Source organism: Hyla sarda, chromosome 7, assembly GCF_029499605.1.
Source record: "Hyla sarda isolate aHylSar1 chromosome 7, aHylSar1.hap1, whole genome shotgun sequence".
In the NCBI taxonomy this organism is placed as follows: domain Eukaryota; kingdom Metazoa; phylum Chordata; class Amphibia; order Anura; family Hylidae; genus Hyla; species Hyla sarda.
In genome coordinates, this window is record NC_079195.1 from 1,834,366 (window position 1) to 1,852,059 (window position 17,694).

Below are 17,694 nucleotides of genomic sequence, written 5' to 3' on the forward strand. Positions count from 1 at the left end.
TCCTCTCGATCTCCAGCCTGGGTGAGTTGTCCTCCAGGGATTTTCTCTCCCCCTTCTCTGGTGGATAGCTCACACAGCAGACTGCCTTGTATCTGCTCTCCTCTTGATCTCCAGCCTGGGTTAGCTGTCCTCCAGGCCACCGCCCCCTCTTTACTAGAGGACAGTTCACACAGCATACTGCCTTATATCGTCTTTCTTCTCTATCTCCAGCCTGGGTGAGCTATCCTCCATGGATTAATTCTCCCTCCTTCCCTTCCCTGTAGGCCAGCTCACTATGCAGACTGCCTTTTATCTGCTCTCCTCTCTATCTCCAGCCTGGGTGAGCTGTCCTCCAGGGATTCTCTCTCCCTCCTTCCTTCCTTGGAGAACAGCTCACACAACAGACTGCCTTTTATCTGTTCTCCTCTATACCTCCAGCCTGGGTGAGCTGTCCTCCAGGGATTCTCCCTCCTTCCTTCCTTGGAGAACAGCTCACACAACAGACTGCCTCTATACCTTCAGCCTGGGTGAGCTGTCCTCCAGGGATTCGAACTTTCCCTCCTTCCCTTCCCTGGAGGACAGCTCACACAACAGACTGCCTTTTATCTGTTCTCCGCTATACCTCCAGCCTGGGTGAGCTGTCCTCCAGGGATTCTCCCTCCCTCCTTCCTTCCTTCCTTCCTTGGAGAACAGCTCACACAACAGACTGCCTCTATACCTCCAGCCTGGGTGAGCTGTCCTCCAGGGATTCAAACTTTCCCTCCTTCCCTTCCCTGGAGGACAGCTAACACAACAGACTGCCTTTTATCTGTTCTCCTCTATACCTCCAGCCTGGGTGAGCTGTCCTCCAGGGATTCTCCCCCCTTCCTTCCTTGGAGAACAGCTCACACAGCAGACTGCCCTGTATCTGCTCTCCTCTCTATCTCCAGCCTGGGTGAGCTGTCCTCCAGGGACACCTCATTTCACTAGAGGACAGCTCACACAGGCTGGAGATAAAGAGGAGAGCAGATACAGGGCAGTCTGCTGGGGAGAATCATTACATCCATTTCATTGAGCTGCAGTTAAATTCAAAAAGATTCCTAAAATAAATAAAAAAATAGCTATGTAAAAAAAAAAAAAGCTATTCATAAAAAAAAGTGCTAATGTAGAATGTTCCTTCATTTTGCATAAAAAAACAAACAAATAAACATATATATAAAATCAGTGCACAGATTTCCCTCGACTGTAAAGGGCTACACCGGACATTTTTATCCATTTACAATCTGCTCCGGTAGGGCATACGTTAAGAAACATACAAACCCTCTTTTACTTTCCTCGGTACCAGCGCTTTAGGGTTTGTTGATGACATCAGCGGCTGAGGCGGCACTTCGTGCAGGCTGGAGATAGAGAGGAGAGCAGATACAAGGCAGTCTGCTGGGTAGAATCAATACAAGTTCAGAGGGAAAGCTGAGCTGTTTTTGATTTCTTTGTTGCATGTCTCTAAGACAGTATTTCCCAGCCGGGAGCCCTCAGCTGTTGCAAAACTACAACTCCCAGCATGCCCGGACAGCCGGAGGCTGTCCGGGCATGCTGGGAGTTGTAATTTTGCAGCAGCTGGAGGCACCTTGGTTGGGAAACACTGGTCTATGGCATTGACTGTTTTTTTTGTTGTTGTCTCCTCAGTTCTGTAAAACCACAGTATTGCACATTGGCCTGATATGTCTTTCCGTTCATTGACAGTATGGAGCCTGCATCGGGGCCCCAGAATCATTTTGTCAAGGATCATCATGGACCTACGGGTAAAAATATTTTTTTCTTTATATAAGACAATGTAGAATGTCTCTCCTGTTTGAACAATTTGTACGTAATTCTGTAAAGGGTCCTAGGGCCAACCGTATTACTAGTCACACTTATAGGTATAAACCCCCGAAGAAACCTTTGCTAAGGAACACCCCCCCCCCCCCCCCCCAAAGTAAATAAAACGTAACTTTTATTAATTTTATTTATTAAACTTACCTTTTAATGATATTTTAAGTTTTATTTATAAGGCGGGATCCTTAGCAAAGGTTTTTCGGGGGGGTTTATCCCTATATGTGTGGCTAATTCTGTAAATGTCTGTGCTCGTACCCTCAGAATATGTAGAGTGCTGAACAATGTGTTGGCCATATATATATACATAAAAAAAAAAAATTGTCCCAGTATCACAAGAATAGGACAGACATGGCTAAGTTTATTAATTTTTATATTATTATTATTATTATTATTTGAAGATGTTCATGGTAGCAGTGGGTTGACGTTAAGGGGATCTGTCGGGATACATTAGGCATTATCTCTATGGATTTAGGAACCAGTATTATAATAAACTATGTAAATGAAATGGTTAATGCCATTTTAAATAGCCTCCCTTGTTCTAGCCTTAGGGCTTTGCCACTAGTTATCTTGTTTCCCTGCAAATTGTTGTTCATTGCCTGTTGTTAGGCTCAGTTTGTCACTAGTAACAGAGGGATCAGGACAGAACACTGGGAGTGGGGGCGGGGTTTAACAAGTGCTATGTCCAGGAGAAAAGAGAGCCTGGACTGTGTATCTGCAATCTGTGAGCCTGTCTGCTGTTCCTAAAAGGTAAATCAAGGCTTCCTTCTCATCTGTCACCACTCAGAAAGTTCTAGGCAGCTGTCTCTTGTGCCAAATGTATCAAAAATGCACACATTCTTCATAAATATCTTAAATTTAAGGAAGTGTGGTCGGGGCTGGAGTGAGATTGAACAAAAATTTGTGACAATTTAAAATGTGATAAATCGGCCACCACTGCAAAAGTCAAAGGACATATAACCCTGTGTTAGCAAAAGTTAAGGCACAAAGAGGGGCATTTACTAATCTTTTACTATGTAGTCTGGTTTTTACCCTGTTTTTTTCTACTTCATTTTTGACTATGTGCGACAAATTTACTAAATTGTATCACGGCGTTAATACATTTGGCACACATAGGCAAAAGTGGGAAATTTACTTTCTGTAGTAGAAAAAATAGTCTGTTCCTTTTTCCTGCTGTCTGAATAGGTTCGGCTGCTGGTTTCCTTCTGGATCTTTTGTTTTTGAGTTTTTTTTTAGCTTTTTCACCACATCTAAATAATTCAATAACTAAATTGTAGTCATGGCTCAGAATATTGGTAAACGGCGTTTAGTGTGTGTGTGTGTTTATTACATTTTTTAACACTGTTTTTTCTCCCTAAATGTACAGTGGTCCCTCAACATACGATGGTAATTTGTTAATTCGTTCCAAACAAGCCATCGTTTGTCGAATCCTTCGTATGTTGAGGGATTCGTGCAATGTAAAGTATAGGAAGCTGTACTCACCTGTCCCCGTCGCTCCCGATGGTGATCCCGGGCCTCCGCTGGGCTCTCCGCTGTCTTCTCCGGTCCTCTTCTGTCTTCTCCGGTCCTCTTCTGTCTTCTCCGGTCCTCTTCTGTCTTCTCCGGTCCTCTTCTGTCTTCTCCGGTCCTCTGCTGTCTTCTCCGGTCCTCTGCTGTCTTCTCCGGTCCTCCGCTGTCTTCTCCGGTCCTCCGCTGTCTTCTCCGGTCCTCCGCTGTCTTCTCCGGTCCTCTGCTGTCTTCTCCGGTCCTCTGCTGTCTTCTCCGGTCCTCTGCTGTCTTCTCCGGTCCTCTGCTGTCTTCTCCGGTCCTCTGCTGTCTTCTCCGGTCCTCTGCTGTCTTCTCCGGTCCTCTGCTGTCTTCTCCGGTCCTCTGCTGTCTTCTCCGGTCCTCTGCTGTCTTCTCCGGTCCTCTGCTGTCTTCTCCGGTCCTCTGCTGTCTTCTCCGGTCCTCTGCTGTCTTCTCCGGTCCTCTGCTGTCTTCTCCGGTCCTCTGCTGTCTTCTCCGGTCCTCTGCTGTCTTCTCCGGTCCTCTGCTGTCTTCTCCGGTCCTCTGCTGTCTTCTCCGGTCCTCTGCTGTCTTCTCCGGTCCTCTGCTGTCTTCTCCGGTCCTCTGCTGTCTTCTCCGGTCCTCTGCTGTCTTCTCCGGTCCTCTGCTGTCTTCTCCGGTCCTCTGCTGTCTTCTCCGGTCCTCTGCTGTCTTCTCCGGTCCTCTGCTGTCTTCTCCGGTCCTCTGCTGTCTTCTCCGGTCCTCTGCTGTCTTCTCCGGTCCTCTGCTGTCTTCTCCGGTCCTCTGCTGTCTTCTCCGGTCCTCTGCTGTCTTCTCTGGTCCTCTGCTGTCTTCCGCAAGGCCTTACTGGGCCTGCGTAGCGACGTCATAATGCCGCTGCATACGCCATTCCTATTGGATGACGTGCGCAGCAGCGTATTGACGTCATCGGAGAGGGCCGAGAAGACACCGGAAGACCAGCGCTGGACCCGGAGGGCACCCCGGAGCATCGTGGAGGGGTAAGTAATACTTACCGCACCACACAGGGAACATTAAGCTGCTATCCGGCACAGCTTAAGCATTTGGCGCTGCCGGATAGCAGTTAATGCGATGGCCCCGACATAAAAAAGCATTGTATGTCGATGCTGACATCGACATGCGAGGGCCTCTGAGAGGCCATCGTATGTCGATTTCATCATATGTCGGGGCCATCGTAGGTCGGGGGGTCACTGTACTTACACTTTTCCTTCGGATTCGGTGGACTACTTCGACGACCAGCGTTTTTCTTTGCTTGATACACGGATCTGAAATGAGAAGGAAAAAAAAAATAAAATGGGTTAGTACATTTATTATCACCTGCTCACACATCTCCCGCCCGCACGACTACAACTGCCAGTATGCCATTACAGTAAGGACATGCTGGGAGTTGTAGTTGTGTGGTGCAGGAGATGTGTGGGCAAGCGACAAGCTTGTCCCCTGCCCCCAGCTGCAGGACTACAACTCCCAGCATGCCCTTACAGTAAGGTGGGGCGGAGGCCGGGCACAGTGTTTCCCAACCTGGGAGTTGTAGTTTTGCAACATCTGGAGGCACCCTGGTTGGGAAACACTGTTTTAGGCCAGTGTTTCCCAACCAGGGTGCCTCCAGATGTTGCAAAACTACAACTCCCAGCATGCCTGGACAGCCAAAGGCTGTCCAGGCATGCTCGGAGTTGTAGTCTTGCAACATCTGGAGGCACCCTGGTTGGGAAACACTGTTTTAGGGCTTGAGCAACTTACCGGCTTCCGTAGGATCCAGCGCCGCACGACATTGCCGCAAGACACTGCCGCCCGACGATCTCCGTCACCGATCGTCGCTGGAGCCTCGGAAGGGTAAGTGAACGTCTTCGCCGGTCCCCTTCAGCTGTTTAGTTTTGCAACAGCTGGAGGACTACAGTTTACACACCACAAACCAGTGGTCTGCAAACTGTGGCCCTCCAGCGGTTGCAAAACTACAACACCCAGCATGCCCTGACAGCCAAAGCCTTTGGCTGTCAGGGCAGGAGCCCGGGCTGAGATTACAGTGCAGCCGCCCGGGCTCCTCATACGGCCTTCCCGCTACCCTCACTTATGGGGACACTGATATCCCCCCCCTTGTCTCCCGCCCTTGCCGCTCAGCTCCCGCTGCTACAAGACTACAACTCCCAGCGTGTCTTCATTGTAAGGGCATGCTGGGATTTGTAGTCTTGCAACAGTTAGCAGACAGATGGGAGTTGTGTGGCGCTGGCAGGTGAGAGGGTTGGGATGTAAATCACTGCAGTGTCCCGGTAGCGCAGTGAGGGTAGCGGGGAGAAAGTATGTCGGAGCCCGGGCGGCAGTAGCTTTTCCTGCTCCATGTTGGAGCTGGAGTAAATTTAGTCAATTTTTACGGCCGTTGCGACAGTTTATTGCGCAACTGCGACTGTCTCAGTTAATAAATACCTGACCACTGCAAGTCAAAAATGAAAACTTGCGTAAATCAAGCGGGAATTTTTTTTTTTTTACTTTCTAGCTCTTGCTAGAGAAAGTCGCACAAAAAATAGGGTAGGCGCAATTGCGACAATTTTGCGCCAAAAATAGTCAGAAAAAAATGACTAAACCCCTTAGTAAATGCCCCTCAATGTGTTTTCATAAATTGTGGTTTGCTGAAAAATTTACATCAAATTTACACAAAAAAACCATGAAAATGTAAAAGATAAATTCCCCCCACTGGCTCCTACGGTTCTTTTCTGAAATCCTGTCCCATTGTCTGTTCCTAAATCTAGCCTCCTCACCATGCTGCTCCCTTCCATAATAAAAGTCTGAATCCCCCCCTCTTCCCCATTTTTTAAGTTAAATAATATAATGAAAAATAAAAATAATCATATGTGGTACCGCCCAGTGCGTAAATGTCTGAACTATTAAAATATAAGGTTAACTAAACCGCACGGTCGATGGCGTACACGTGAAAAAAAAATGTGCATTTTTGGTCACTTCATATACCATAAAAATATTAATAAAAAGTGATCAGTCCCATCAAAACAAAAATGGTACCAATAAAAACTACAGATCACGGCGCAAAAAGTGATCCTCATATTAGGGCTGGGCGGTATGGCCAAATAAGTGTATCACGGTATTTTTGTAACTTATGGCGGTTCCACGGTATATAACGGTATTCCCCCCCAAATTAATTATCAGCCCAGCGCTGCGCTGTCCCCATCGGGATAAATACTCACGTCACCCGCAAGCGCTGCCCTTCTCGTCCTCCTGCTTGTTGCGGCCGCCGGCGCTGACACTCTATACTGTATCTTTATGCCCGGGCTGCAAAAGGTAAACAAAAATAAATGCAAAATTTAACGCATGTTCCTACGTTGGCCTTATGCTGGGGACGTGAACGTCGGAGAGCCGTCAGCTTGTCAGCGGCCGCAGCGATGTTCTGCATCGGCCGGTGATAGGTTGAGCCGGCTTCTTACATGACAGTGCGCTCAACCTATCACCGGCCGAGGCAGAACATCGCTGCGGCCGCTGATAGGCTGACGGCTCTCCGATCACATATGATTAGTTCCCCGATGTGGGGGACAACGTAGCGCTGGGCTGAGGGGAGGGGCCAAACCGGTATTGCGGTATGGATTAAAATTCATATCGTGCAGCACAAAAATTTCGGTATTCAGTATGAACCGCTATAACGCCCAACTCTACCTCAAATAGCCTCGTATGTGGAAAAATTAAGTTAGAGGGGTCAGAAGAGGACAATTTTAAACATACAAATTTTGGTGCATGTAGTAAAATAAAATAAAACCTAAATAAATTAGGTATCCTTGTAACCGTATGGACCTACAGAATAAAGATAAGGGGCCATTTTTACCGAAAAGTGCACTGTGTAGAAACAGAAGTTACAAAATGTAATATTTTTTTTTGTTTAACCCCTTAACGGTTTTTCTGTTTTTGCACTTTAGTTTTTTTTCCTCCTCATTCTAAAAATCATAACGCTTTGAGTTTTCCACCTACAGACCCATATGAGGCTTGTTTTATGTGCTAATAATTTTACTTTGTAATCACATCAATCATTTTACAATAAAATCTACGGCAAAACAAAAAATAATTATCTGTGGGACAAAATTGAAACCGCCCCCCCCCCCACCACCATTTTGTAATTTTTAGCAGCTTTCATATCTACACAGTGCACTTTTTGGTAAAAATGGCACCTTATATTTATTCTGTAGGTCAATACGGTTACAAGGATACCCAATTGGTGTAGGTTTTATTTTATTTTACTACTTAAAAATTATAACTACATGCGCCAAAATGAATGTTTTAAAATTGTCATCTTCTGACCCCTATAACTTTTTTTTATTTTTCCGCATATGGGGATGTATGAGGGCTCATTTTTTGTGCTGTGTTCTATGGCGGAGAAGATGGCGGATGGCAGATGGCGAGGAAGCAGGTAAAGGTCCTCCCGCCATCCTCTCAGCTGATCGGGTCACCGCGGTGGTCCCGATCAGCTCCGCTGAGCTGCCGGAAATGTTTTTTTTTCTTTTTATTATAGACACCGCGATCAACTTTGATCGCAGCGTCTAATGGGTTAATTCCAGTCATCACCGCGATCGGTGATGTCTTACATTAGACACGAGTCCCGGCCGTTGATAGCCGCCAGGACCACCCCGCTGTGACGTGGGGTCAGCTTGTGACCCCGCTTTATAGCAGGGGAGCGGGCGCAGGGCGTACATGTACGCCCTGCATCCTTAAGGAGTTAATTTCACCCCACAAATAATTTATTTATTTTTTTTACCGCAGATTATGTTATAAATAAGTGATGTCACTACAAAGTACAATTGGTGATGCAATACACAAGCCTTTATATGGGTCTGTAGGTGCAAAATTGAAAGCGTTATGATTTTTAGAATGGAAGGAGGAGAAAAACGAAAGTGCAAAAACTAAACTTTTTGCCAAAAAGGCCAAAATGGGCTGAGTCCTTAAGGGGTTAAACAACCTCCCTTCATATAATAGGCTAAGGTATTTTCGACTGTTTATTTCTCCTTCCTGCTACTGCCTGTTGTTAGGCTCAGTTTGTCTCTAGTAACAGAGAGATAAGGACGGAACACTGGGAGTGGGGTGGGGCTTAGCAAGTGCTATGTGCAGAAGAGGGCGAGCCTGGACTGTGTATCTGCAATTTGTGAGCAAGGCTCCCTCACTCACGCTGTTCCAAAAAGGTTTCCCTCTCATCTTTCTTAGATCTGAGCTATTTATAAAGAATGTGTGCCTTTTTTAAAACAAATCTGGCACTAGTACACATTACACAAACGGTGGTAAAAATAAGGATTTACACATAATAAAAACTTTAAAAGGCAAATTTATTATTGTCATTTATTATAGAGCAATATTAAATGGTCCATGCAACAGAATCAAATCTAAGATATGAAATAGGACAAAAAAATCCTATGCAATGAAACTTCAGGTCTCTTTAAAATTAATTTATTTATTTATTTTAGATTCAGAGGCAGACAGAAAGCCCCTGGAAGGATTTCATGATGTCACGTCCTTGGACCATCATACCTCAGAAACAAGTGTTATAAACTGTGCTAAGGGTCAATCTATTGGAAAAGTCAAAAAGGAGTCTACGTTACATGATGAAAGCCGCCCCAGCGATCCAGTTCACTCACAACTTCCAGAAACACAAGACAATACGGCTTATATTAAGGAAGAGTCCTGGGAAGAAGATAACCCTGACACCCATACCTCCCAACACGTGTCTACGTATAGTGATGTAGATTTATCGTCTAGTGAGGAGGGAGATCAGACAAGCTCTGACATCGATGCATCCGCCGATCACACATCGTATACAGCCGAGAAAAACAACGCCTTCAAAAAATATACAAAACCGTATCTATCTACTGGTATTAAGGAGGAATCGAGTGATGAAGAGAGCCTCACAGATTCTGACCCCTGCTCTTCACCTGCACGTGAGGCCAGTGCAGAGCACTCATCTGATCAGAGCAATAAGGAATCCATGTCGTCCACACTTCGCGCACGGCGATGTCTGTCTGCTGACTTTAAGGAAGAATCAGATTCTGGTGAAGACGGAAATGTCTCCCATAGAGATCAGCACCACGCCACAGATTTTATCCCTGTGATCATCAAAGAGGAATCTGTCTCTTGTGATGACGATAACCTCACAGACGGGGACTTTTTTTTGCCAGGGGAACACACAGACTCACAGTTTCCCTACTCGTATGACGGAGATTATCCTTGTCCGGTATGTGAACAGACCTTTAATTCAACAGTAGAATTGTCCCGACACCAGCGAGTTCATATACAAGGGGGGAAGTCCTTCTCTTGCTCTGTGTGTGAGAAAGGTTTCAGCAGTAAATCAGACCTGGCCAGACACGAGCGAATTCACACGGGAGATAAACCTTTTCTATGTTATGAATGTGGGAAATGTTTTAGCAAAAAATCTGACGTTATCCGACACGAGAAGATTCACACGGGTGAAAAGCCATTTGCCTGTCCTGAATGTGGTAAGTGTTTTAGCCGGGACTCGCATTTGATTAGGCATCAAAGAATCCACACTGCAGAGTGTGCCTTTACCTGCTCAGAGTGTGGAAAAATTTTCTCCAGGGAGTCCCAGCTCATCCGACACTTGAGAATTCATACGGGAGAAAAGCCATTCTCTTGTTCGCAGTGTGGCAAGTGTTTCCGCAAGAAATCAGATGTTGTCAGGCACGAGAAGATTCACACAGGAGAGAAGCCATTCGTTTGTTCAGAGTGCAGCAAGGGTTTCAGCCGACATTCTCATCTTGTCATCCACCGGCGGGTACACACGGGAGAGAAAACGTTCTCTTGTTCGGAATGTGGTAAGTGCTTCACTCAGTACTCCACCCTAATCTCGCACCGCAGGATACACACAGGTGAAAAGCCTTTTGCTTGCACGGAGTGTGGAAAATGCTTTGCCCAGAAAAGAGACCTTAATAAGCATATGACTCTTCACACTGGAGTGAAACCCTATCCGTGTTCAGAGTGTGGAAAGAGCTTTGTGCTAAAATATGAGCTAAGGAAGCACCTGAGAATCCACACTGAAGAGAAACACTTTGTCTGCTCCGAGTGTGGTAAATGTTTCATCACAAAGTCCGACCTTGTGCGTCATCAGAGAATTCATACAGGAGAGAAGCCATTTGCATGTTCGGAATGTGGAAAGTGTTTCAGTAGACACACTTACCTGGGGATCCATCAACGGGTCCACACTGGCGAAAAGCCATTCGTTTGCACAGAGTGTGGCAAGTGTTTTAGTCAACGGACAGCCCTGGCGGCACACAGTAGGACTCACACGGGAGGTCGGCCATTCGCATGCTCAGAGTGCGGCAAATCTTTTAGCAAAAAATCTGATCTTCTCCGACATCAGAGAATTCACACGGGGGAAAAGCCATTTATGTGCCCAGAGTGTGGTAAATCCTTCAGCCGCCATACCTATCTCATTATACACAAGAGGATACACACCGGGGAGAAACCCTTCCTGTGCTCTGAATGCGGCAAGCACTTCACTTATAAGTCACACCTGGTGCGACATCAGAGAATCCATGCTGCAGAAGACTCCTTCCCGTACTCTGAGTGTCAGTAAGTGTGTGCAAGACAGGGTTGAAGGGCATAACTGAGTGTGGTAAATGTTACAGTAGGGGTATCTAAAGGGTTCTGTAAATAAAATTATAGGAGGGGATAATGAAAGTTATTCCCTTTTAAACTTTGAGATCCTACAGAAACATTATGACTTTCTGTTTGTATATGAAATTACGTAGAAACTAAAGACTCGAATGTGTGTCTTGTGCGTGTGTTGCAAGCCTACAATAGTCTAAATAAAGGTTGCGTTCATTTTTTTTTCTCCCGTTTGGCTGTAGAGTAACAAGAGGTCTGTAGAGATCATCACGCTATTCGGTGAACTGTTCTCTTGACAAAAATCAGATGCTAAGAACATTTCTCTTATCACCATCAAAGATTAGGGATTCAAAGTAAAGCGGGGTGTACACATACATGTCAGCCAATCACTCGTTCAGTCTCTCCCGATTCCCCAGTGTATGTGCGCATTTGTAACTGCTGGAGTGGCTTAAAGGGGTACTCCAGCCAAAGACATCTTATCCCCTATCCAAAGGATATATGCCAGACTGCTGCTTCAGTATTGGAAATTTCTGTGTTTCTGGGACTGGAGACTTGATGTCCCGCCACGCCCCCTCAATTCATGCCTCTAGGAGGGGGCGTTGTGTGACGTCATGAGGGGCCGTACCATGATGTCACGTTTCCGGTCCCGGAAACACAGTGGTTGCTGAATGTGGGTGCTGCACGGCGATCGCAGGGTTCCAGTGGCGCTCCATTAGTGGGATGCCAAGTCGGATCAAACAAGCAACATGAATGGGATCTGTTACTTTCAATTTCATTTCCTGAGTATTGGAAACTAAAACAGCTGACATTAACTCACCCGAAGCCGTTTCCCTGATAAAAGTTTGAATCACCCTCCTTTTCCCATTTTTTAAGTTGGTATGTAAACAAAAATAAACCTATTTGGTATTGCCGCATGCGTAAACGTCTATAACAATAATGAAACTGTAGGGTCAATGGCGTACATGTAAAAAAAATACCACAGTCCAGAATGGTTTAAATTTACTTAGCAAAGTTTTTCCTTTCCATGAGTCCCTAGGCAGCACACAAAGGGTTAATATATTTCCTTTTCCTACTGGACAGAAGAATGTGACTAATTAATTAAACAATTAAGCACACCTGAACCACTGTTCCCCCACCCCTCGGGCATGAAAGCACAAAGAAAGAGAGACGCAATGCGGTTTATTTACAAATGTGATCCCGACTCTTTTTTTTGTCAGGTTTTGCACCAAATTGTGTTGCACGTTCCATGCGACACAATTTGCAACCAAAAAAAAAACAAAACCCTCCATTTTACAAGAAAAACCTGAAAGGGGGCATGACCACGAGAGAAAGGGGGCGTGGTCCCGACAAAAGGGGCGTGTCCCTGACCGTTTTGAAAAATCCCAATATATTTACTAAGGTTTCCACAGAAAATGTGGTGGATTTGAGCTGAGGAAACCCCGACAGATCAGAACAGTTGTAAAAAAAAAAAAGCAAAACGTAGGGAAAAGTGCTAAATGTAGGGAAACCTTAGTAAATATCTTGGGAGAATTCCTGTCGGAAATCAAAACCCACAAAGAAAACTACACTACGCTCTTAGTAAATAAACCCCAATGTGAAGTATGCAGCAATAAACAAAACTTTAATAGGGTGGGAAATTTCTGCTGCCTCGGGACTCATGGAAAGAAAAAATTTCGGTAAGTAAATTTAAACCTTCTATTTTGTCCCTTGGCAGCACAAGGGATATGCAAAGCAATAAATCAAATAAAGGGGGGGGGGGGTTAAGAAGTAGCCATTTCCAGCACTTGTCTACCAAAGGACGCCTCCTTGCTAGCAACGACATCCAGCTTATTATGATTGACAAAGATGTGTGAAGACCAGGTCGCTGCACGACAAATTTGATCCAAGGAGACTTGTGCCAGGTTGGCCCATGATGTAGACATTGCCCTGGTGGAATGGGCATGCAGTTGAATGGGGCATTCTTGTCCCAGGATGGAATAACAGGAACAAGTAACATCTTTGATCCATCTTGAGAGGGATGCTTAGAAGCAAGTTTTCCTTTATGAGCCCCAAAATTGGAGAAACAGGGAGATGGATAATCTGAAGCTTTGTGTTCTGGTTATATAACATAGCACTGCCCTTTTGACATCTAGGGTATGTAAAGCAGTTTGTAGAGGATCTTCTGGATGAGGTAAAAAATCTGATTAAGATTCTCAGATGAACAAATTTTAGGTCTGAAAGACAGATCCTGTCATAAAATTAAGCAATCTGCAAATATTCTCAGTTAAGGAGCTTGAATAGTCAACCCCTGAAGTTCTGATACTCTTTTTACCGATGTAATGGCTACCAGAAAAAGCACCTTCCAAGACTTAATGAAACTTAATGACCGCCTGGTCGATCGGTTCAAATGAAAGAACTTTAAGAACCGTCGGTAGATCCCACGACTGAACATGTGGATTAACAGCAGGTCTGAGATTGGAGACTGCTTTAAAAAACCTGTTGACTAACGGATGATAGGAGAAAGCACATTGAAGTAATCTGTTGATGGCAGAGAATTGAACTCAAAGTGTGTTAGGCTTGAGAACCTTATCAAATCCCTCCTTCAGGAATTGTAGAATATAAGATATGGCAAGGTCACTGACATGATGATCCGTGCACCAAGACTGGAAAATCTTCTGGATTCTTGAGTAGACTTTCAGAATTGAAGGTTTTCTTGATGGGGCCAATAGATCAATAAGCTCCTCTGAAAACCCTTGAGAACTGAGGGTTATCTTCTCAGGAGCCAGGCTGTTAGTCTCAACTTTTGCACTGCCCGAAGGACCAGGTTTGGTTGAACTGGAAGCTCCCAATGAAAGCCTTTCGAAAGTCTTAAGACGAGTTGGAACCAAGCCCTTCTTGTCCAGAACGGCAGAATCGCTAGCACCTTCGCTTTGTCCTCCTTGATCTTGAGCAGCATCCATGGAATCAATGGCCAGGGAGGAAAAGCATAGAGGAACCTGTTGCTCCAGGAGAAGGATAGGCCGTCTAGATGATCTGGGTGGTCCCTGCGATAGATGGAGCAAAGCAAAATAGAGGCAGTTTCTGATTAGCCCTGGTTGCCATCACATCCATCTCCGGTAATCTGAACTTCTCTATGATTTGTTGGAAAATTGAGTTGTTCAGGCTCCGCTCTGCTGGATTCACTTCTTTCCTGCTGAGGAAATCCACTATGCATTTCGGGGACAGCCTGCATTCCTCCATCATCTGTGATGATCTCGTCCCACCCTGCTTGTTCAAATAGAACACCGTCGGAAGGTTGTCCGACTGAATGAGAATCTTAGAAAAAAATAAATTACAAAAATAGACAGCGCTCATCTGATAGGTTACCACAAAGTGAGGCAGAGGCTGGACTCACCTGGTGTACATGGGGGGATACAGTTGGCAGATGCCCCACGACACCCAAATGCCCGGCAAGCAATGATAGGGTAAAAGAGAGTGGTCATATGATTTCATCCTCTTGTTCACAAGATCCACTAGGAATAGTCGAGTGCGCAGTTTGGAACCCCAAAATCTGATAAAGGCTCAGTATGGGCAAATAATGCAGGAAGAAAAAGACAAAAAAAACCTTGCGCTCAGGATGAGGACTGAATAGCATAAAAACAGCAGGTAGGTAATACAAATTGGGAAAGACCAATTTATTTGATAAAACAAGTTTGAACAGCAACGTGTTTCGGGGGGATATACACAAGTACCCCCCTTCCTCAGACTAATACATACAATGACAAGAATGAGAATTTATACAGACACCTTTGCATCACTTCCAGGAGGCGCACGTCCGAGACCTTCGCTACCATTCCGGTGTGTGTGCAAACTTCGGGTCTGGTGGAACGCACATGCGTCCCACCTGACATCACTTCCAGCTCCTGTCCATGTGGAGATCTCATTGTGTTCCACCGATTGTAAACATCTTCAAAGCTTCCCCGTGGAACACAACAATGCACACATTATAGGAGGGCCCGGGGTGCGCTGCCGGTTCATAAGCAAAATGCGTGGGACAAATATCATGTATATACTATATATGTAGTATTCACATATATAAAAATCCTATAATAAAAATAAATCAGTAAATGCGGGCTATGTAGCTATCATATCATACATATCAATGAAAATCTGGATAAATAGAAAAAGATAATTAATAAAAATAAACAAAGTATAAAATATATAAATAAGAATAAAGATAATGGGGCAGATTTATCAAAACCTGTGCAAAGAAAAAGTTGCCCATAGCAACCAATCAGATCGCTTCTTTCATTTTGCAGAGGCCCTGTTAAAAATGAAAGAAGCGAGCTGATTGGTTGCTATGGGCAACTGGGCAACTTTTCTTCTGCACAGGTTTGATAAATTTCCCCAAATATGAATAATGCTAGCACAGTAACACAATAGCACATTATTCATAAAAAATGTGTGTATATAGTCACAATTGCACATGAATAAAAAGGCGGAAAGGTGATCCAAAAAATGTTGCTAGCTAAATATCAAGATTATCGTCCACTGTATATAAAAATCACGGGTATCGCCACAGGGAGGTACACGATCACTAGAAAACTGATTCTAATGACTCATTAAGGCCATTTGGGCTCAGAGTACCAAAGTGAAAATTCCAATAGATTTCCCTTTGGCATAAGCGTTTATAGTCCCACACTTTGATCCTATCAGTGGGGGTCACTCTTAAACTGGAGTGGGTTCCACCATGACAAGCTGCAAAGTGTCGGGACACGCTGTGTAGTTCGTACTAATGTTTAATATTAATCCTATGCTGTGTGAGTCGTTTCCTTAAAGAGTTAGTGGTCCGTCCTATATACCTGAGGCCACATGGGCACTCCAACATGTATAAAATATACCTGGTTTCACAGGTAAAGTACATGTTTATGATATATGGTTCAGTTTCTCCCCAAATGTAAAGTTGTCTGGTTTTGTGTGCAATATAAGGACAGCACTTACATCAGGCAGAGCCACATTCTTTGGACCACCTTCTTCTCCTTTTGTTGATGGGGTACAGAAGGGGCTATAATGTTTGTAATACTGCAGGCTTTCCGAAAGATACATCTGGGTTTGTTATTTATGTTTTTTCCCAAAATAGGATCACTTTTCAAGAGTCCCCAATGTGTTTCTAAAATTCCTTTAATATCAGTGTGCATTGTGGAGCTCCAGTTTCGCCTAATTCTCTTCATTTGGCTGAAAAGTATATTTTGCTTCCAAGTTTGGAGGTGACAACTCTCAAAGTCCACCTTTTTAAAGTGGGTGTTAGTGCGAACAGCTACCTGGTCCACTCCTATGTTCAAGTCTAAAAAGACTACTTCCTGGGCGTCTACATGGGCTGTTAATCTCAAGCCCCAATCATTATGATTCAAGGCCTGGATATATTCCAGTAATTCCCCCTCGGGGCCATTCCAGATGATGATATCGTCAATAAACCTCCTGTGGAATTTCATGCGGGGATCACGCATACTCCTCGAAGGCTCCCATATACAGGTTTGCATAGCTGGGGGGCAAACTTAGTCCCCATAGCCGTTCCGCAAACCTGTCTATTGAAGCCCCGGTCATAGGTAAAGTAATTTTGTTCCAGCGTGAATTGAACGGCCTTTAGGATAAATTCCTGTTGTTTTTTGGGCATTAGTGGATCTTCACCCAAAAAGAATCCAGGGTTGCCCACAGACATCCTTCCATCCATTCAACCTCCCTCAGGAGGCTCAATAGATGTCTGGTACCTTTTAAATAGGTGGGTAGGTGTATAACATACATTTTGGTAGTAGTAAATAGTAAATGATTAATGTATTCTGAGAGATTACTAGTGATTGATTCCATGCTAGCTATAATGGGACACTCAGGGGGTGTCTTCTGGCATTGATACAGTTTCGGGAGGAAATCTAATCCCTCTTTTTTTCAACAAACTGGTTCTCTAAAGTGTTATCTAGTAAAGATTTCCATTCGAGAGTGTACTCTATGTAGGTCTCTACGAGTTAGGTCTCTATGTAATTTATCTTTATATTTTCCATAGGAGAGAATCCGCAAGGATTCCTGATGATAATAATTTTAGTGCATGATAACTATCCCAACCCCCCACCCCCCCTTAGCTGCTGGTTTTTATAAATTTCTGTCCATTCCCAGCTAGTTGTTTAAGGGCTTCCATTTGTTTTTTATTTAGATTTTTATTTGCCTATTTGTCTCTTTGGTCTGATGATGGGATAAGTGAATTTAGTACCCTTGATAAGACCCCCCACACCGCATCCATCTGCACGGGAAATTATTCATTACTTCAGTCCCATGAGGCTATCAAGGAAGCGCCAAAACCCAAGCATAAACGAAGAGGATGTAGAGGAAGGAGAATTAAAAAGAATTGAAACAAAGAGGCACAAGAAGACCAAAAATCACATATGAATCCACTGAATAAAATGGGAGAAGGGGGTATATTTAATTTATCTGACCACATACTTAAACAGGAAGAAAGGGAAGTCCTAAGGAAAGGTTTCTCATTTTGTCCGTCTAGGGGTTTTGATTTATTTGGACTGTTCGTTGATTTGAACAGATTTGTGAGGAAACTCACTCTAAAGCGTAATTTAGCTCTAAAGGAAATGGGTAGTCAAATGGGGAATATCCCTATAATTCTTGATAATGACGATAGCGACGTGTATAGTTTGCAACTCGAGGATCTCATAAATAATCTTGAAGGCAATCCCATTACCACAAATTTGAACCCCCCCCCCAAAAAAAATGTTATTCTTTAGG

The 17,694-nt window shown here is 44.5% G+C and overlaps 1 protein-coding gene across 2 annotated transcripts in view; it reads left to right on the forward strand.

Moving 5' to 3' along the window:
* The window catches only part of LOC130282612 (zinc finger protein 260-like), a 54,595-nt gene extending 42,419 nt beyond the window's left edge, over positions 1 to 12,176 (forward strand). For both annotated transcript variants that reach the window (XM_056531031.1, XM_056531030.1), the window contains exons 3-4: positions 1,699 to 1,757; positions 8,796 to 12,176. In XM_056531031.1, coding sequence (XP_056387006.1) covers positions 1,699 to 1,757; positions 8,796 to 10,918 — 2,182 coding nt within the window. In that variant the 3' untranslated portion in view covers positions 10,919 to 12,176. The remainder of the gene's footprint in view (positions 1 to 1,698; positions 1,758 to 8,795) is intronic.
* The last annotated feature ends 5,518 nt before the right edge of the window (positions 12,177 to 17,694 follow it).